General features: G+C 35.1%; 1 protein-coding gene across 1 annotated transcript in view; it reads right to left on the reverse strand.

Moving 5' to 3' along the window:
- The window catches only part of LOC106877777 (membrane metallo-endopeptidase-like 1), a 242,735-nt gene that overhangs the window by 122,139 nt on the left and 100,060 nt on the right, over positions 1 to 20,536 (reverse strand). Inside the window, exons 4-5 of the mRNA XM_014926785.2 lie at positions 12,527 to 12,685; positions 4,135 to 4,218 (exon numbers count right to left, since the gene is read on the reverse strand). Coding sequence (XP_014782271.2) covers positions 4,135 to 4,218; positions 12,527 to 12,685 — 243 coding nt within the window. The remainder of the gene's footprint in view (positions 1 to 4,134; positions 4,219 to 12,526; positions 12,686 to 20,536) is intronic.

Raw genomic sequence — 20,536 nt, forward strand, 5'->3', positions numbered from 1 at the left:
TACAGATACAGACGCAGACACACAGACACAGACACACAAACACACAAACACACAAACACACAAACACACAGACACACACAGACACACACATACTCACTCACTCCACTTTAGTTCAAATACGTATTTCGTGGTCGGCTGCTTTAAGAGCATTACAAATGTAGTGGCTATAATAGACAATAACTTTGTTTCTTTTAATATAACATCAACTAGGTGTAAGAATAAATGTTACGTCCAACGTTATCACCGTCCAACTTTACCTCTCATTTTGATTCACGATAACGATTATATACGCAAACTGTTCTTGATTGATATCGCAGATTATTGGATAAAATTTGATGATTATTATGAGCTTTAAATTCTGGGCCGCATTCTAAGGAAATAGGTTAGTTTTTCAGCTCCTGGTGTGCCTTACTCTAATGTAGTTTATCAAAACCTTTATGTGGAACTACATAATTATGTATATAGTCTCGAATTTTAGGAATCTTAATGGAATTGTGACATAAAATGGTTTATATAAGATTGCATAAAATAATCGGCGCCTTAGTTATACGGTGAACTTTTATGATTTTACAGGTTAAAGTGATATTTCATGCAAGCTTACTTACTATATAAAGGTTGCTTCATCGATTGGTTTTAAACAAGTTGTTAGATATATATCCTTTAATCAGGAACAAGATCTTTACAAGTGAAGATGAACCTCGATTAATCACAATATCTATCTATAAGGTTTACTGTGACTCTGATTAAATAACTCAATTTACTGATTGATCGATTCATTAACGTTTTTCCATAACTTGGAAATAATCTATTGGAAGAAGAATTGGGTGGGGATCTTATGTGCTGTTTCATAGACGAGAAATTATCAAAAATACAGCGTACAACTAGAAAGAAAGTTCAAACTTTCCTTTCTCTTTGTATGTAGTTTAAGTTTGAAAAATTACATATTAATTTCTTGAAGTCTCTAACAACTGCAGCTAAAGGTTTCTATTTTTCTTTCAAATACGATGAATTAACAATTTAGCCACAAAAGTTTCAATCATTGTTACTCTTTTACTTGTTTCAGTCACTTGACTGCGACCATGCTGGAGCACCGCCTTTAGACGAGCAAATCGACCCCAGGACTTATTCTTTGTAAGCCTAGTACCTATTCAGTCGGATTTTTTGCCGAACTGCTAAGTTACAGGGACGTAAACACACTAGCATCGGTTGTCAAGCGAGGTTGGGGGGGGGGAACAAACACAGACACAAAAACATATACACACACATATATATATATACATATATATATATACATATATATATATACATATATACATACATACGACAGGCTTCTTTCAGTTTCCGTCTACCAAATCCACTCACAAGGCTTTGATCGGCCCGAGGCTATAGGAGAAGACACTTGCCCAAGGTACCACGCAGTGGGAATGAACCCGGAACAATGCGGTTGGTAAGCAAGCTACTTACAACACGGTCGCTCTTGCACCTGTTGACATTGTTACTATTATTATTATTATTATTATTATTATTATTATCATTATTGGCGAGCTGGTATGTGAAGTAAAATGCTTAGCAGCTTTTCGTCCGTCTCTCACTGGGTTCGATGTAATGGACTAGTCCCTTCCACCAAAATTTCAGGCCTTGTGCCTTTAATAAAAAGGATTATTATTATTATTATTATTATTATTATTATTATTATTATTATTATTATTATTATTATTATTGTTGTCATCATTATCATCATAAAATGCTTGGCAGCCTTTCGTCCCTTCTTTACCTTCTGAGTTCAAATATTATTATTCAATTATTATTATTAGTAGCGGTGGTGATGGTTGTGGTGGAGGTGATGGTCTTGGTGGAGATGGCGGTGGTGGTGCCGGCGGCTGTGCTGGTGCTGGTGTTTCTGGTGATGCTGGTATTGATGGTGGTGTTGGTTGAATTGCTGGTGATTGATCATAATGGTGATGATAATGATATTGTGGCTGGATATCCAACACCTAACCCCTTAAATATTTATTCAATAATACTTATTGGCCCACTTGAGCCGATTTCTCTTTTTACTTAGGCAAATTATTCTAGTCCAAAAATATTCGTGACTCACTTTTATGCATAAAAGTTTTGTCGACTGATCAGCCAGTATTTAATACATCCTATTTTCATGAGAGTAAATTGAATTATATCAATATTTGTTCTTGTATTCAAAGACTAGTTTTCCTCCGAAGCATATAAATATAAGAAGTAATCCTTAATTTCTCGAAATTATCTCTTGTTTGTCTTCAGCGGTCATTCACAATTGCAACAAGGATTTTCCTCGGGCCGAATTTCCATGTAATTGCGAAATGTTTCCGTACAGCATTCAGAACATTACATCTCAAAAGGAGCATTCCTTCTCTGTTTTTAACAAGCTCACAAATAAGTGATAAGTAAGCCAAAGTAATTTAAGACTGTTTCGCGGATGACGCAAAATCTGTTAACTAAACATTAATCGAATCATCAAGTGCGGTTCTTCGTCAGTGATACTAGACAGTTATATTCATTCTTGGCCGGGGCTGGATTTTAAATATGGCACTCATTGTTTTTTTGTTTGTTTGTTTGTTTTTTGGATTATAAGATATTCGCTAAAATACATCCAGATTCGGAGCTTGACCTTATTAACACCTGTCCAAATTTACTGAATTAGAGAACCTTTTTCCTGCCAGTCAGATCCAGTTTATGATGAAATCTGGTCCACAAATCCAAACGTGTTTGACACTATCTCTCACTGACGATCGACTTTGTAAAAGTAACATCCAAATACCCTCAAAAAACATACTCTCGTTTTGAAAATTTAGAAACTTCATGGTTGGGAAACTGTCCATCAGCTCTTATCTGACAGGCCTACATTAAAGATTATTCCAACCATAGCCATCCCTTTGTATTTTGAGAAGAAGTGTGTCTGGGCCTATCTGAACAATATTTTCTCCCTAGGTAATTTTAGGAATTCTGGAATATGATTAAAGATGAATTTAGCTGCTCTTTGTTGCCTCTCGAGTAACTAAGCTGTGGATCCCTTGCTTGCATTAGAAAGATTGACTCAGTGGTTTTTTTTATCTGTGTCTATGGTTACATTATTCAGCACAGGGTTTTGGAGCCAATAGGATGGAAGTTGCTGAGCATCCTCAAACTGAAGACCTAACTGGAAGATGATTGCAACAGAATGGACTCCATTAAAGTCATACAGATTGTTAGATCATGTCATTAAATCTTACGACGAATTAAACCGACCACCCAACAAGGACATTATAGGTTTTAGGAAGCAAGATCCACAAGTAACGTCCCAAAACACTCGGTTCCACGTTATTACTGTTTCGATAACCGAACTTCCCTGGTACTTTCTGTAATAGATTTTCAGAAATGATGAACGACAAAGTTGAATTCAAATATTGTAGTCATAGCAACAATAAAGATAAAGCAGAGGCAAGTGTGGCTCTATGGTAGGAAGCTTGCTTCCCAACCGCACGGTGGCACCTTCAACAAGTATTTTTTACGGTAGTCTCTAGTCGACCAAAGACTTGTGAGAGGATTTGGTAAACGGTAACCGAAAGAAGCCTGTCGTATATATATATATATATATATATATATATATATATATATATATATATATATATATACAGGGTTCTTTTTGTTTATGTGTGTGGGGGGAGTGAGCGGGTGTTTGTCCTCCAATCGCTACTTGGCAACCAGTGTTGGTGTATTTGCATCACCTTATCTTAGCAGTTTGGTGAAAGATACAGATAGAATAAGTTCCAGTTTGGAAAAGAAATGGAATACTGGAGTCGATTCATTTGACTAAAGGTTTTTCAATGCGGTGCCCCTGCATGGCCGCAGTGTAATGACTGAAAGACGCACAAAGTACAGAATAAGCTGGATTGGAACGCCTTTGTAATTTTGCTCGACTAGAGCTCAGCATAGGATTACATAACAACAACGACAATAACAATAATAGCAACAACAACAGCTACAATGACGGTGAGATATGAGAGACATGCATTTCCTTTGATAGGCCAGTACAATAAATATATTCATTCTAAATGACTCCACCAATAAATTGACGTTGTATCAAAAGCCTTATTTATATGTTTCAGTCATTATACTTACATATTCCTACGCAAGATTCATAAGCCAGCTTTGTTTTCTTCACTGCATCGATGTCATATCTGCTTATTTTGGCTTTAAGAAGTTCTGAATATAAAGAAAATAAAGAATACGAAATCTCCTTTAATCTCTGGACAAAGTGTGAGAGATTTAAGTAAACATATCAAAAGATCGCATGGCATGAAATTTAAGAGCGAGTAGCAGTAGTAGTAGTAGTAGTAGTAGTAGTAGTAGTAGTAGTAGTAGTAGTAGTAGTAGTAGTAGTAGTAGTGGTGGTGGTAGTAGCAGCAGCAGCAGTAGTGGTAGTAGTACTAGCAGCAGAAGTAGATGCAGCAGCAGCAATAGTAGTAGTAGTAGCAGTAGCAGCAGTAGTAGTAGTAGTAGTAGTAGTAATTACGACATTGTTAATAATTATAACTAATACTACTAATAATATTATTAAAAATAATAATACTTTCTATTAAATGCCCAAGGCCTGAAATTCTGAGGAGGGAGCTAGTCGATTATATCGACCCCAGTGTTGAACTAGTATTTATTTTATCGACCCCGAAAGGATGAAAGCAAAATAAACTTCGGCGGAATTCGAACTCAAAACTTAGCGCGAGACGAAATACCGCAAAGCATTTTGCCCCGCGTGCTAACGACTCAGCCACCTCGCCACTTTAATAATAATAATAACAATAATAATAATAATAATAATAATAATAATAATAATAATAATAATAATAATAATAATAATAATAATGTTATATATTGTATTAATTACTCTATATAAACAGTAGAATGTATGGAATCATCTGGCGTTTTGGAATCACGCCATACAAACACATATACACAACACACACACATACACATACACACGGAAAGACATAGAGAAACGTTAATAGGCTTACTGTTGGGTGTGGTGATTAAAATTCCGCTTCGCTACCAAAATGTTTTAGTCTGGGATCCACTGTGTGCCATCTTGGGCAATGGCCTTCTGTTATAACTTCTGGACAGCCATTTCTTTTTAAATGAAATTTGTCGAACGGAAACCGTACGGGAGCCCATTATATATATACACGAGGGAGAGTTAAAAATGATAAATCCTCTTGTTTTTTCAATGTATACCGAAAAGCATGACATAAACAAGTATGTCATTTTTCTATGCAATCTGCTTTCTTTCTGATGCACTTATATCCATTCTCTGAATGTTAGGCTTAAAATCAAGCAAAAACGGCAATATGATTGACTGCATTCGTAGAACGAAAACAGTAAAAGGATTAGTAAAGGTTAACTAATTGTGCCAAGCCACGGCAGAGGTGTATCTATGACTTTCACTGTGAAGAAGTGAAGCATTTATAGCCTAGTCTTCCGAATAGGGAAGATAAGCTACTCTGAGGCAAGTCTACGAGATAAATGGTTGAGTGCTTAAAAAATTCACCAGTGTTTTGCTCGGCTTTTGGCTATTCTATTTAACTGACTTCACCTTTTGGCTGCAAACAGAAACCTCGTATTCAACATAGCGTTCAGTCTTTTAATTACACAGATGCACGTTCTATTAAGTTCGACATTGCCTTTCATCTCTTCTGGGTTGGTGAAATAAGTACCAGTTGAGCACTATGGTTGTTCTTATCGTCAAGCACCCCTCCTCAATATTCCCTTAGTTGAAAGAGATAATATACTCAGAGGCATACCAAATCGGAACCACTCCTACTATTTCAAAACATAGTGTACATAATGTTACCGCATTCTACGGTTTCTACTTTCTTTTACATAAAGAAACAGATATGAGCTAATACGAAGAATATTTAGCTTGTATTTTAGGGCGTTCATTTTTTGAGGAAGTGTGTATGATCGAGTATACCTACAATTGAATTGATTGGCAATTATTTAATCATCGAAAGAATAAAATGCAAAATCGACCACAGCATATATTGAATCTTAAAATGAGAGTCGGTCTATGTTTCTTTGAAATAAAATAATTACTACACAACTTTTACTGCAATTATTTCAACTCTAGTGGCTATAGCTGTAGAAATACAATTTCATTGAGCGTTCATGTCGGAGAGAGCGGGGAGAAGGTAGACTGTAATATTTTCCATTGAGCAGAATAGATTTAAATACTTCTAGCAAATACAAAAGACGAAACATGCCCAATAGGCATGCAGCCTGAAAAGAATGGTGAGGAACAAAAGAAGCTGACAAAATACGATATTCATATAGCGGAAAGGCGTGTGTGACGGTTCATGTCTATATGAAGTATCTCGGTCGTTTACATAGAATGTTTCTATAATTTAGAAATATGTCAACTGGGTGCATAAGTCAAGTTACGTAACAACGCATATTATTCGGAATAATGTCAAGGAAAATAACTGCAGTTGATTCTGATTATTAGCATTTTGGTTTTTATAATTGGACAATAGTCTCATTGATGGAGTAAACTTTCTAAATACCGATTACTTTAGAATTAATTCTGAAGATTCGCCGACGAAACACAGCCAGATGCCTAGTGAAACGAGGTAAAGTTCTCAAAACATCTGTAAAGCGAGGGCTCAGATGTGGACTGTATGACTCTAGTTGACCCGGCTTTAAGAAAGCCGTTATGATTAACATTCAGAAAAGATTGGGATGCAAGCTGTTGGAGAATGTTGCTACTAATGACTTTCACCAGCATTTTCAGATGTCAGCAGAACAATAGTAGTTCTCAGTGCAGCCGCTTTTTCCTACTCATATAATCAGACAATAAAAGACATTTACAATGTTTAGAATTACACTCCGAAAGCTGAGAAAAACAATTACGTAAAGTTATAAACACTTCTAAACTATAATTCTGGCGTACAGCAAAAAGCTATGAAATCTGCTTACGGTTGCTAGATACCTCGAAAGCAAAAGGCAATAGCATAAGATTAAGTCCTTCCATCTAAAAGGAAGGAAGGACACAATGAAAATGAGGTCCCGAATACAAGGTCAACAAACAAGATGAATTGTCGGTGGCTAAACTCATTGTTGGACTGTGTGACAAGTTTGCGTTGGGACTAAACAATAACATTGTTTTACATTGAAAGTGCCTTTGTGTTGCTCCTCCTGCAAGAAGCAGTAGCGATATCTCCTTGAAACCACTCTTTATCACTTTAACTAAGGGAAAAGGAATTTAAATATTTAATTATATATGTGTGTGCGCCTGAGCGTGTGTTCCTGCGTGTAAGTCTCTGCATGTGTGAGTGAGAGAGAGAGTGGAAAGAGAGAGAGATGTACAGACAGAATGAAAGAAAGAGCAAGAGAGAAATAGAAAGTTTGTGTTCTGAGGTGTGTGTCACAATTTTTTTCATCTATGTAGCCAAAAGTAGTATGTCCATATCTTGTTCAGGGCTTTCTGATAAATTTTCTAAAACGAATAATTGTATAGAGTAAAATTGTTCTTTGAATCAATATTCTAAGATCATTTATACCTAATTAGAATATGTTGAAGGCAATTTATTAGTTGTATTGTTGATTCATGAGATTATAATTATTTTAGGCTATTAATGAACCCGAAAGTTATATCAACCAGCATAGTTGCAAGTTACAAGAAAGTCTAACGACTAGTATAAGAAAATATACTTCTACCTGAGGAAAATATGCGTTAACTCATGATTTGAGTGTTTGGCTAAATTTTGTTAGGCCGTGGATTAGATACTCAGATCATCAGTAGGTTGAATCGTTGAATAAGGCATTTCATGTCAATTTTGGTTTTGTCCATTCAGTTGTAAACGAGTACCAATGTGAGTCAGTGTGTTACCTCTGTGACAGACTGACGTCGTGTTTAGGAAGACGATTTGAAGTCAAAGTAAGCTTCGGTCAATAGAGTTAATATACTCGATGAACTCTTAGAGTAAATTTTATATATGACTAAATAAACAAGAAAGCCACATAGGAGATGAGTTCAATCATATTCCTAATCATCAGGCTCTGTCTGAATTTAAACAATAGCCCCTTATCTCCAGCGTCATAATTCAGGGCATATATACACACACACGCATTCACGCATATACACAGACACTTGATCTCTTACATACGCGTATTCTCGTACAGACAGACACAGACACGTTCTCTCATTACACATGCGCATTCTCGTGCAATCACTCACGCGTTCTTTCACGCCCTCACTTTCACACACTCATACACACGCACGAACATACGTTGTCATGCTGCCTCTCTCTTTCTCTTTCTCTCTCTCTCTCTCTCTCTCTCTCTCTCTCTCTTTCTCTCTCTCTCTCTCTCTCTCTCACACACACACACACACGCGTGCACCCACATACATTCACGCTTTTATGCACACGCGAAGAGTTCACACTGGCACACACACAATATATTCACAAGTCTGACAGACTCACTCGCATATTCAAACACAAATATCAATTAACGCACATCTTACATTTCTTACATTCTTAGTTAACTAATAAGAGCGACTTTTTTCTGACAGGAAGCAACACAAGAGTTTTAATTAATTGTCATTTCTACGGTGAACAGCGAGAAACAAAACGACGATTTGCATACTTATTTTTATTACGTTCTGGCAGGTGCAGATGCGAATATCTTAATTGTCGTTGTCTCGTTGTAGAACAACTAATTTACGAAGGCTTTCGTAACACGCTCGATTCTTTAGCACAAATGATTCTAGGATAGCGGGTTATTTGACATAACTGTTAGTCGTCAGCTGTCTCAGAATTATGCAGACTGCCGAGGATGTTAGCCCTGAGGTGCTTCTGGCTGACAGTGTACAACGATGACGAAAGACCGGTTGTCCTGGAATTGTTTGTAATTAGCGAATTCAGTATTTCAGGAACACGTATCCATCGTAAATGAGTTGTTCTGTGATGAAACACAACAGACATTGATATATTCCCATTTGAATCTGCCAGAACATATTAAGAAAAATATGTAAATCATCGAAAGTAATTAATATTATCCTATAAATTATGTTATATATATTAATAGAAGACAATTATTAACTCCAACGTCATCTATTAGAAAAAATATATTTCTCGAGATTATACTGGATAAGAAGCTTTACCAGTGTAGATATTGGCCTACTCTGCCATGTCCTGATTTATACTCTATAGTATAAATCCAGAAATTAGGTGGTCCACAGTTTTGATCTCCTGGTTGCAGTATTGACACTTTGGCTCTACTCCATTTTATGGTAGTTAGGGGTCAATAAGCTCTGATCTTGAGCTAAGATAAAACCTTTACTCTCTGCCTTTAGCCTTGTGCTTCGTAGCCACCGATGCGTGTGCTTCTGGTCTACGTCAGCTTCTTTATTTCATTATTACCCACAAGGGGCTAAACATAGAGGGGACAAACAAGGAGAGACAAAGGGATTAAGTCGATTTCATCGACCCCAGTGCGTGACTGGTACTTAATTTATCGACCCGAAAGGATGAAAGGCAAAGTCGACCTCGGCGGAATTTGAACTCAGAACGTAACGACAGACGAAATACCACTAAGCATTTCGCCCGGCATGCTAACCTTTCTGCCAGCTCGCCGCCTTTACGTCAGCTTCTTTACTACAGGCCATATATTTGGCATGCTGAGGTTTTGTCCCCACCTATCATCCAGTCCTTCAAATGCTTTTTCTCTTGCCAACTAAATTCTGTAGAAGCTCATGACAGCGATGATAATGGTTACACTGTTGCCATGGCTACAAAGGATGGCCGCAAGGAGAGCGGCTACGGCAGTATCGGTAGTAACTGACGATGGCCACAGCTGCTGTAATAACTTGGTAGAAGCAACTGTAGCAATAATAATGGAGATGTTAACAATAGTTGCAGAGATAATAACCATTTTTTCGTCAGCAACCACACAGAGCTCAATTTAGTGTAGCACAAAAATATCTTATTAAACAAAAAGGAAAATTAAAAGAGTTCACCAAATTGCGTGTCATACGGTTAACCTAGAAGCACCTCACACACAACAGAGCCAGCCTGGGGTTGAAAAGACATCCCCTGACGCAACCTCTTCACTGAATATCAAAGTGTATGATCACTTGAATTGATTTGATTTTTGTATGTGTTCTATCTTTACATTTGCACCAATCTTTTTTCAGCCATGTTGGGAGTCGAGTACTGATACTTCCAAGCGCGCCAATTACTACTGGTATCAAGTCCACTCTCTTCATTGCGTGTTTCTGATTTCAAATTCTTATTGTCGTTCAATTTTCAATTTCTTCTTTCTCTTTGATCTTGTCAATGGGACAGGCTATGTTTCTTTTTTTTTATATATATATTTTGTTTTTGTTTTTGAATTTTATACATAGGATGTGATAAGCATAGTGGTTCGTCTCGGACTGGGTTTTGACACAAAATGAAAGACACGAGTAGGAGAATGACACGAGATACCTTGAGTATACGTGGCATAGGCCAGCAAGTCGCTAGAAGCAAAGGCGGCATTAGACTCGGTATGATAAACTTTCAGATAAACACTATCTGGAAGAACATTATGAAATGTGTCATTTTGTTAGTTTTTGTCTTTTCTAAAATCACCAAATGATATTTGGTATGTCATGCTGCTATTTCTATAAGATCGTCGAACCGATTTCCAAGAATCTGTATCTTCCGTTACTTTGAAGATTTTTCTACTCTTGCATTCTTTCTTTCCTTTTCTTTTCATTCCTTCAAGAAATGAAGCCAATACACTTACACACGAAAGCAAATATAATTTGTAATAGAACTGAAGTGTTGCTATCTTTATATCTACCTTTGTTCAGTTATCAGCATATCAGTTATCCTGAATGTACTCTACGAAAGTGCTAAGCATTGCCTCAACAGTAAGTGACGTTTCATACAAATATCATCAATATAATCGTGTTATCGTCAGTGAGAATAATTATCTAGCATGGGCTGTTCAATAGGAATAAGACAAAAGAAGTGAATATTAAGTTATTTTGAATGAATTGTAAGATGACGTATTTTCGTAGATTTCCTTTGCACCTGCAGTATGAATAATAAGTGCAGTCAATTCAACGGATTTCTTCAGTATTCACACACTTACGAGCACACATATATTATAATATAATCTATTATACCGTACTCTATTTTTACTTTTTAATATATTATATTATACCATATCATATTACATTATATTATATTCTTGTACTTGTTTAAGTCACAGGACGGCAGCGGCGCTGAGGCGCCACCTTCATGTGTCCGTCAGGTAAATCGACCCCATTACATATATGATATGCTTCCCAATGTTACGGTTTCTTTGTACTGAACTGCTAAGTTAACTCCATTTTACAACACTTAATTACACACATATACACACGCTTTAAATAATACCTGTATACATGTAAAGCACTTCACAGCGATATGACCATATGAAACCTGCAAATATAGGAGTATATGGTTTTACAAACCAAATTTTAACCTTGATTTTAGAAAGTATACAGAGTCATTAAACCATAGACTTTTCCCCCTTCGTTGCATCGGCTTCGCTTTGTTCAGCTTTTTGTTACAGTCATATCAGAGATCTTTGAAATTTTTCCTGTTCAAATACGTAAGTGTTGCTTATAGTTATTAATAATATACGCTCCATGCAGCATAACTAAATTGCTCTAGTAATGCTAAACAGCATCGCATGCGCTTGCAACGGGAATGAATCCCATGCAGTACAGGAAATATAAATGAAACTGATGAAGGTTATTTGGCAGGAGAAATACAACTTAAAAGATTTAATTATAGTACTTCAAAATCTGAAATTAATTTGTAAAATTTTGTCGTGAAGCTCCAGGAGTTGAACATAAATTATTACATTGAGACTGTCTGTGACTGAATAGAACTACATATAAAGGCAAGGCAAACATATCTTCACATTGCATAATGCAAGTAACAACATCTGGAATAAGCTTGAAGGTATTATCACATTCTTTTGGCAACAACAGTTATTAAATATATACAAAAAAATAATGAAAAGTAATGCAGAAATTTTTAAAGTAACGTGATTGTTGTCTCCTTGTGAGTTGACAGCTGGGAGAACTACTTCTTCCAGCACATCATTAACGGACTCATTTCAGAGAAAGCGGATTTCAATAAAACTCAACATGATATTTGATTTTCTGTTTTGTCGGGCAAGTATTTTTATATGAAACTTTGTTAGAAGAGTTCAACAAACTCCTTCTTTGAGGCAAAGATTTTATTTCACCAACAGCTGTGTCAATTTAATTCTTTGTGATTTACAGTCAAAATACATTTGTTTTTCTATTTTTATGTAAGTTGATTATTCGTAACTTGTGTTCATCGAACAATTCCTGAATTTGAAGCATCAAAAAGTATATAGAAAAGGAATATATCAATAAATTATCCAAAGCTCTATATAAATACAACATTTTACAGTTTTAATTTAGGTAGTAAAACAAAATGAAAACCTCTCAACTTACCAATAATTCGTTGTTTTTCAATTTTTATGTCCTCCCTGAAAATGTCTTTTGCACTATATGGCTTTACCGGATGTGTATCAATCCAGTCTCCACATGCATATTGATAAAAGTTGGTACAAGGTTCAACTGACATATTCATTGCTTGCAGAATACGTGCCGCTATTTTGAAACGAAGAAAGGAATTATAATTATTTCAGTCTTCATGCAATTTATTTCTACTTTTGAACTGGATTAAAATTATGTTTTATTACTTTAATCGATTGGATTTATATTAATTTTAGAACAATAATGGCTGACTTTTAGTAATGCTACATTAGTTTAATCAATGATTTAAACATTTTCTTATGCTAGTTTCATTACACCTTCTCTTCTTATTTGTGGGAACGTCAAGATATAAACAAAAAAGAACGATATAGAAATGTTTTTAAGTATTCTGTATAAATTGAAATGGTTCATTCTGTCTTTCACAGCTGTGAATATATGTGTTTCTTTATCGTGATATATAATTACACTCGCTTTAATTCTTATTACAGCCTTTAGAAGCAACATTATAATAATAATTAAATTTCACTACCAAAGAAATTTTTTGTACTTCATTATTTCCACAATAGCAGATTTTTTTTAAAGAATCATTAAAACTTTCTGACGGCAACTATGGTTTCAATTTATTGACTACAACTCATTTCATTTACTTTTCTTCAATACAATCTTAAGGAAAATAAATCAGAGTTAGTTTGAATAATGCTGAGAAATGTTATTCTACTAATTACCAGCTTGAATTCTAAATATTGCCAATTTTTTTATTACATCATCAATAATACAGACTTAAGAAAATATTATTTAATGATTATTTTCTGTTTTTACGAAATTCATCTAGATATTAATCTGACCAGTCACAGAATTATTTTTGAGTAAACGATGGAAACATTTTACTTTCAAATATATTTTAGTCCATCATAGCGAAGTTAAGATATCTGAAATGAAATGGGGTGCAAATGATTTTATAAAACAGGACACATTAGACCAAGAAATCTTGAAAAGATATTATGGCAACAGATAGTACAGTTTGATCATAGATTTCGTCAACCAAAATTAACGATGAAGACTAATAATATCAGGTCATCCCATAAGTTATGTCCGATTTTACCATCTTTAAAATTGATTGAAATTTTATAGTATTTTAGAATGTCTAATGGAATTAAAATTTATTTTTATGCATTTGCGTACATTTAAACTAATTAAATACTATTTTAAAGAATAATAGAATTAAAATTTCTTTCTAATATGGAAGTATCCAAAGAGCATTTAAGGCACATAATGCTTTATGAGTACAAAAAGGAAACTGCAGCCGAAGCGACTCGAAACATACACTCAGTTTATGAGAAAGAATGCTTCAATGAAAGAACTTGCAGAAGATGGCTTGCAAAATTCAGAAGTGGAGATTTCAGCTTTGAAGATGAAGATCGAATAGGACTCCAGTTGAGTTTCATGATAAGCTTCTTGAGGCATTACTTGAAAAAATCCTTCATTATCGATAGATAATAAAGCTTAGTTCAAACCATACAACACTTCATCTTCATCTTCAACAACTTGGAAAGATTCCTAAACTTGGAAAATGGGTGCCTCATGAATTGTCCGAAAGCAACCGCAAATCCCGAGTTGACATCTGCTCTTCTCTCCATTCTCGCGAACTCATTTCACCCTTTTTGGATAGACTTGTGACGAAAAATGGATCTTCTATCGAAATGTTAAACGTCGTAAACAGTGGCTTGGTAAAAGGGAAAAAGCTCAACCACAACTGAGAAGGGAACTTCATATGAAAAAGGTTCTTCTCTCTATCTGGTGGGATTGCAAAGGAGTAATTCACTTTGAATTGTTACCACCTAATGCAACAATCAATTGTCAGTAATTAGAGTGTTTGAACCAAACTTGAAGAAAAAAAAGACCTGCTTTAGTGAATCGAAACAGAGTGATGTTTCATCAGGACAATGTGCGACCCCACACCGCAAAGATCACATCACAGAAGATCGAATAGCTTGGTTGTTAAAAGATTCCCCATCTACTTTATTCTCCTGACCTTGCTACATCAGACTACCATTTGTTTCGTAGTTTACAGAATCATTTGGGGGACATAACTTTCGCAAGTCAGGAAGAGGTCAAAACTGACATTTCAGAGTTCTTAGCTTTGAAACCAAGAGTTTTACATTGATGGGATTAAAAAACTTGTAAACAGATGGAAGGAAGTCATAGATAATCAGGGAAGGTACATTGAGGATTAAATTTCAATTAGATATAACATTTGATCATTTGTTTTCTTTATTCAAAAATTCGGACAAAACTTATGGGATGGCCTGATAGATGTTTAATTTTATAAATTATCAATTTTCTCTCTGACGTGGATCATGATTTCAAACTCGGTACTCTATCTCCACAGTTTCGGTATATTACTCACAAAACGAATATTTTATTCGCAAAATAAACATTTAGTGAGTAATATACTAAAACTTTATCGATTGTGTAAGAAGGTTATTTAGACCCCTATTATTGCATTGCAGCTTTGTACATATTTCCGTTACTTTTAAAACTTTTTGAGAAGTGTCAACTATTTTGCACAATCATACGTTGATAATTTAACTAAAGCCTTATCAATCATAAAAAAAAAACTGAGAAATACGTATTTCAAAGCGTTCTTTGCAATATGAATAAGGTATAGCACGAAGTGATGCCTAAAGGAAACCAGAATTTTGCAATGCTATTTTATTCACTTACTTTTATATATTTACACTTTTATCGCCTTGTAAGTATTTTCCATTTGAAGCAATGCATCGATCCAGACGCGTTTTTCACTGTTGGAAGCAGTGCTAGAATTCTTGCGAAGTGATACCTATTAACGCCTCCGTTGTTTTTTTTTTCTTCACCTGTTCCACGTCTGCAAATCCCGTAGCACCAGCTTTCGTTACCAGTGATGACCTTCTAAAGAAAGTCCGGATCAAATTCCAACTCTCCTTTCAGTTCACAGCACGCATTCAGTCGTGACTGCTTTTGATCTTCCGTGAGCAAGCGAGGCATACATTTTGCTGCAACTTTTTTCATTCGCAATTCCTCGCTCAAAATTCTTGGTTTGGTATTCCAGGACACACCAGTCATACCAACAAGTTCGACAGTTGTTCGGTAACGGTCCTCCAAGATCAGTGCATGAATTTTCATGATGCTTCCATTCATTCCGGAGGTTGACGTATTTGGTCTTCAAATGACAAGTCACTATTCCTAATCCATGAAAGCCACTCGTAATCTTGTGTTTTGCTCATGTCAGTGCTCTTGTAAGCTGGTTGAAGTATAAAAATATTTCAGCCGCCGTTTTCCCCAGCAGAAGACTGAGTTTCAAGGAAGTACGCTCTTCCTTCGTTTCAGCAATCGCAAAAATAGACGAACAATGGAGAGGCATTGTAAAGCGAAGATGCCCCACGTGGTTGTATGACTTAACTGGGCCTCACCGGTCGGTAGACTGATGCCTGAGGGTTGCATCAAGTTGCTTCCACGGCGGAATCTTGAGCTGTAACGTGCTTGTTCTACAGAGGACGTTTCTGGTTACATTTGGGTACCCCCTCGTATATCATGATCTTTATACAATCTATGTTTAAATGTTACCTACTGTGAAATATCCCGTGTGGGAAGCGAGTTAGATGTAAAGAAAGTAGCTTCGATGCTTACACTATACGGTCGGCGTTCGGCTCAATATTTAAACAAATGTAATTTGTACACTTTCAGTGCTGGACGTCGGAGAATCTTTACACGATCTCACTAGTACCCACGTCTTTTAAAATGAAAATAGGTTATTAGCTTTTCGTTTAACCTTGTTTTTATATTTCTTAAGAAATATATTTTATATTGATCTCGAGTTCCCCAACACAAGGCGCATCTAACCTATTCGAAGAGAGAAAGAGAAGGAGAAATTATTCCTATACTTCACTGGTACATTATTTATTAACCTTAGCCTCATAAAAGACAAAGTTGATTTAACAGGATTTAAACAAAGAGTGTCTTGACATCCATGGAATGATATGCTGTCTCTAATAACTCTTCCAACTCTTTCAACTCCAATCCCACAAATGATTACAATTGTCATCGAAAATTTGTATCATTTATTTACAGAAATGTATTAAAATATTTATATAATGCTTGCATTATACAAGATCGATAAAGGATTTCATCTGGCACTTCGTATTTTATATAAAGCAGTTGAAGTATTACACACTCAAACAATTTTATTCATTTAGTAGTTTTAATCTTCAGACTGCAACCATAACATGGCACCGTCTTCGTAAATGTGGACCATTTAAATTCATAATATCCATACCAGTACTTTCCTGGTACATATTTTATCGATCTTTATTTATCAAATTGTTAAATTTCTGCAACCTTTAAAGATTCGAAGCTGAAACTTTGTTATATGATTTATTTCAGTATTGTATATTGTACATTATCGACCGACCGTGTCTTCCATCAGGCGTTTATGATCTACACACAGATACGTTATTCCGTTGTATGAAATTTTATACTATGCATTGGAATGGATTACCAGTGACCTGATCGTAAATACACCACGAACAATTCTAATACGTGATAATAAATAATATTGAAAAGACATAAAGCAAAATGTGAATATTATAGTTTGTGTATCTTCAATTGCCAATATAACTCTGTCGAGATTAAAATTATAATTCCTTTAAATTCAGCTTCTCGAAAAGGAGGAAACTTTTATTGCCATCTATGTCAACTTTAAAATATCAAAATATTTTACGATAATGTTTTATTAATTGTCTTATTTCTATTGCATACACTAGAAAATGCTAGTAAGAATTTTCAATAGATTTATGATAACATATAGAAAGAAGAAACACAAACAGTAAAGGTTAAAACATGCATTTCAAATTTCATTATGGATTTCTTGCACACTTTCAAATTTATATTCATAAGTAAGCTGAGCATTGTATGGGAAATGATAAATTTCCAGTGTTTCGAATCAACGAGCTTGTAACAACTTCCGTTGAAACAAAATGACTTCACTTAGGCTAGAAACGGTTTTATAAAGACCATGAACCATCGAAATCCACATAAACACTTTTAAGTGTAAAGTCTTGTTCCGAGGCAAATATAAATGGTGGTGACGACAAACAGAATAGAATAGCGGTAATAATCAGGCATGGCGTTTTAGCTAGTCGGTTTTGATACCAATTAGATAATTTAATTTCAATTTCGTTAGTAGTTAGCTTTAGAAACCTTATAAGTAACATAAACTCTGTGAATATATAAATTTTTAAAAATAAAGAGTTAGTCTTTCTTTAGCATTTTAAAAAGCTTTTGATTTCGTATCTCCATTGGCAGATCCATATGTTGTAGTTAATGTTAGTTATCCCTGGGTCAGGTGACCCAGCTCTGACTATTCATTTGAGGAATGCTTTATCCCGTGACTATTTCCTTTACTAGAAAGAACTGTATTCGCTTACGTAGAGGCATACTTTTAACATAACTCAGTTTTCACACTTACCTGCCTTGCATTCGTGGGTACCATTCATCAGTGTTTGATCGATAGGATTTTATTTACACCTCAGAGGAGAAAGATTAAACTCTACATCTGACTGGAAGCGCAGAAGTAAATGAAGTTAACACTCCTAACTAACGAAATATTCATTGATTATGCATATCATATTATCCTTACAACAGAGGTTTCTTTTGAAATGATATTTTCTAACATATTATTCTTTTATAAAGCGTGATTTGTGGGGGATTTTACGCCTGTGTCTAGCAAATCAAGTGACGACGCAAATGTACATTTGTCGACTCGAATTTATTTCTGTAATATCTGCATATTTGATTTCTTATGTAAGTCAATCACGTTGAGATTACTTGATAGAAAAAACATCCAGTTGCATATTGAAAGAAATATCTAGGAATCACTCCGTAATTCAATACACTGCTAAAGTCGATTTGTTATCATAATGAGAGTTAGAAAATTGTCACCCGTAATCCCTGGAACTCGCCTTGTTAAATCGCAAGTAATTGATTACAGAGGCACTTTTGTGATAATGCATAAAAAACATGACGCTTGATTATGAATAGCTTCTTCCATAATTCATATCGTCCACATTTAATTTTTTTATCATCCGAGATAAATAAAGTAAGCAGCAGTAAAGCAATACTTGAAGTAAATCAATATGCTGAATCGGAATATATCTTTTTCTTAGAAAAATATATTAAGCTTTCTAATGCTTCTACAAAGACAAAGATATACTACAGGAATGCTACAGCTAAATATATCGTTCCCCACATCAGTTCATCTTTGGTACGCTATGCCATAGACTACGACAGGATATAAGGAAAATGTGATCATAGCGTAATCTGAAGTGAATACTTGGGTCGTATGTAGTTTCGTATAGCTGAGAAGTTCGATTTGCAAACATATATTCCTCATTGCAGCTCTCTCTCTTTCTTTCTCTCCGTATGTCTATTTCTCTCCCTCCCTTTCGCTCTGTATGTCTCTCTCCTCCCTCCCTCTCTCTCCCTCTCTCTCTCTATCTATCTCTCTCTCTCTCTCTATCTCTCCCCCTCTCTCTCTCTCTCTCCGACCTCATAGGTAGACATATGAGAGTAGTAGTCTAGTAACAAAAACAAGTATTAACTTCTTCAGGCTGAAGTAAAATGTTCATGTTCGTTGGAGAAATTTTCCATCTTAAACTAGCCAGTGATCAGAACACATAGAGTATGAAGATCTTGAGTGAAAACGGGAAAAATTCGCTGAAATTATTTTAATTGCATTTCAAATTATATTAAAAACCTAACTTAAAATACGTATTCGTTGATGGGATATTGAAATAAAATATAAAATTGCAATGTAGCAACAGTGTTGCTTACGAAATGAAATATAATGCTGATTGAAATTTGAAAGAAATGTTAGAAGAAATATTTGTCGACAAACTTTAATTAATATAACTATGGCCGAATGTCATTCCAACATGGTTTAGAAGCTATCCAGTTAGTTGTATGGGTTGTGTATCATTATAAAACATTTATACGTATTACTAATCCAGCATGATCGTAGTTGACAATGCGGTGCTATAATTGTTCCAGTACTTCCTGTTAAATGCAAGCCGGAGTCAACTCTGCTTTTTGTTTGTTCGGGTTCGATAAAATAACCTACCAGTCAAATACTTTGGCGACGTAATCGACTAAGCCCATGTTCCTTAAAAATGTAGGGTTTCTACTTAAATGGAACATAATTGTCATTCAAAATGATGGGTCAGAGTTTTGGCAGAATAGATTTGCATCTATTATTTTACAATTGTGAGATCGAATCTCACCAAGGTTAACGTTGACTCTACATTATCAACTTCGATAACATAAGAAAGCATTTTATGGATCGATAACATCAAGTATGCACCTTTTAAATATGTGTAATAATGCTAATGTTAGAAACCAATAATATCATCCATAAATATAGAGAATCGAAAAAGAAAATGCTAAAGACGAAGACGACTATGTAGTGTTTTGCTACGTTTGTTTAAATTCTGAGCACAAATACCGACACGACGGATTTGCATTTATCATTCTGTGGCAGATAATATAAGTATCAATGAAATATTGGGCCTATTATATTAACAATACCGTGCGACATGGACTCGTAATCTTCAGCCACTCGTAGAAACAATTATAAAATCAATCTATTGTGTTTTCAGGAAAATTCTTGTAATAAATCACCATCACAGAGCTCAAAGTTAGGATTCCTTATATTTGTAAGTAACCAGAAGCATATTTTGTTCAACTGCTGACGTATAGTCTGCCATTGTGACCAATTCATTATAAGCTTCTAGTAGATTTCAATTGCTTCAGAATAATGAAATAAATATATTCAGCTCAAACGAATAGTACTTAGAGAGAACAATAAAGCAATAAGGAGGACACGATGGCTATGGTTATGTGTATGTATGTATATATATATATATATATATATAT

Source organism: Octopus bimaculoides, chromosome 8 (assembly GCF_001194135.2).
Source record: "Octopus bimaculoides isolate UCB-OBI-ISO-001 chromosome 8, ASM119413v2, whole genome shotgun sequence".
NCBI classification, from domain to species: Eukaryota; Metazoa; Mollusca; class Cephalopoda; order Octopoda; family Octopodidae; genus Octopus; species Octopus bimaculoides.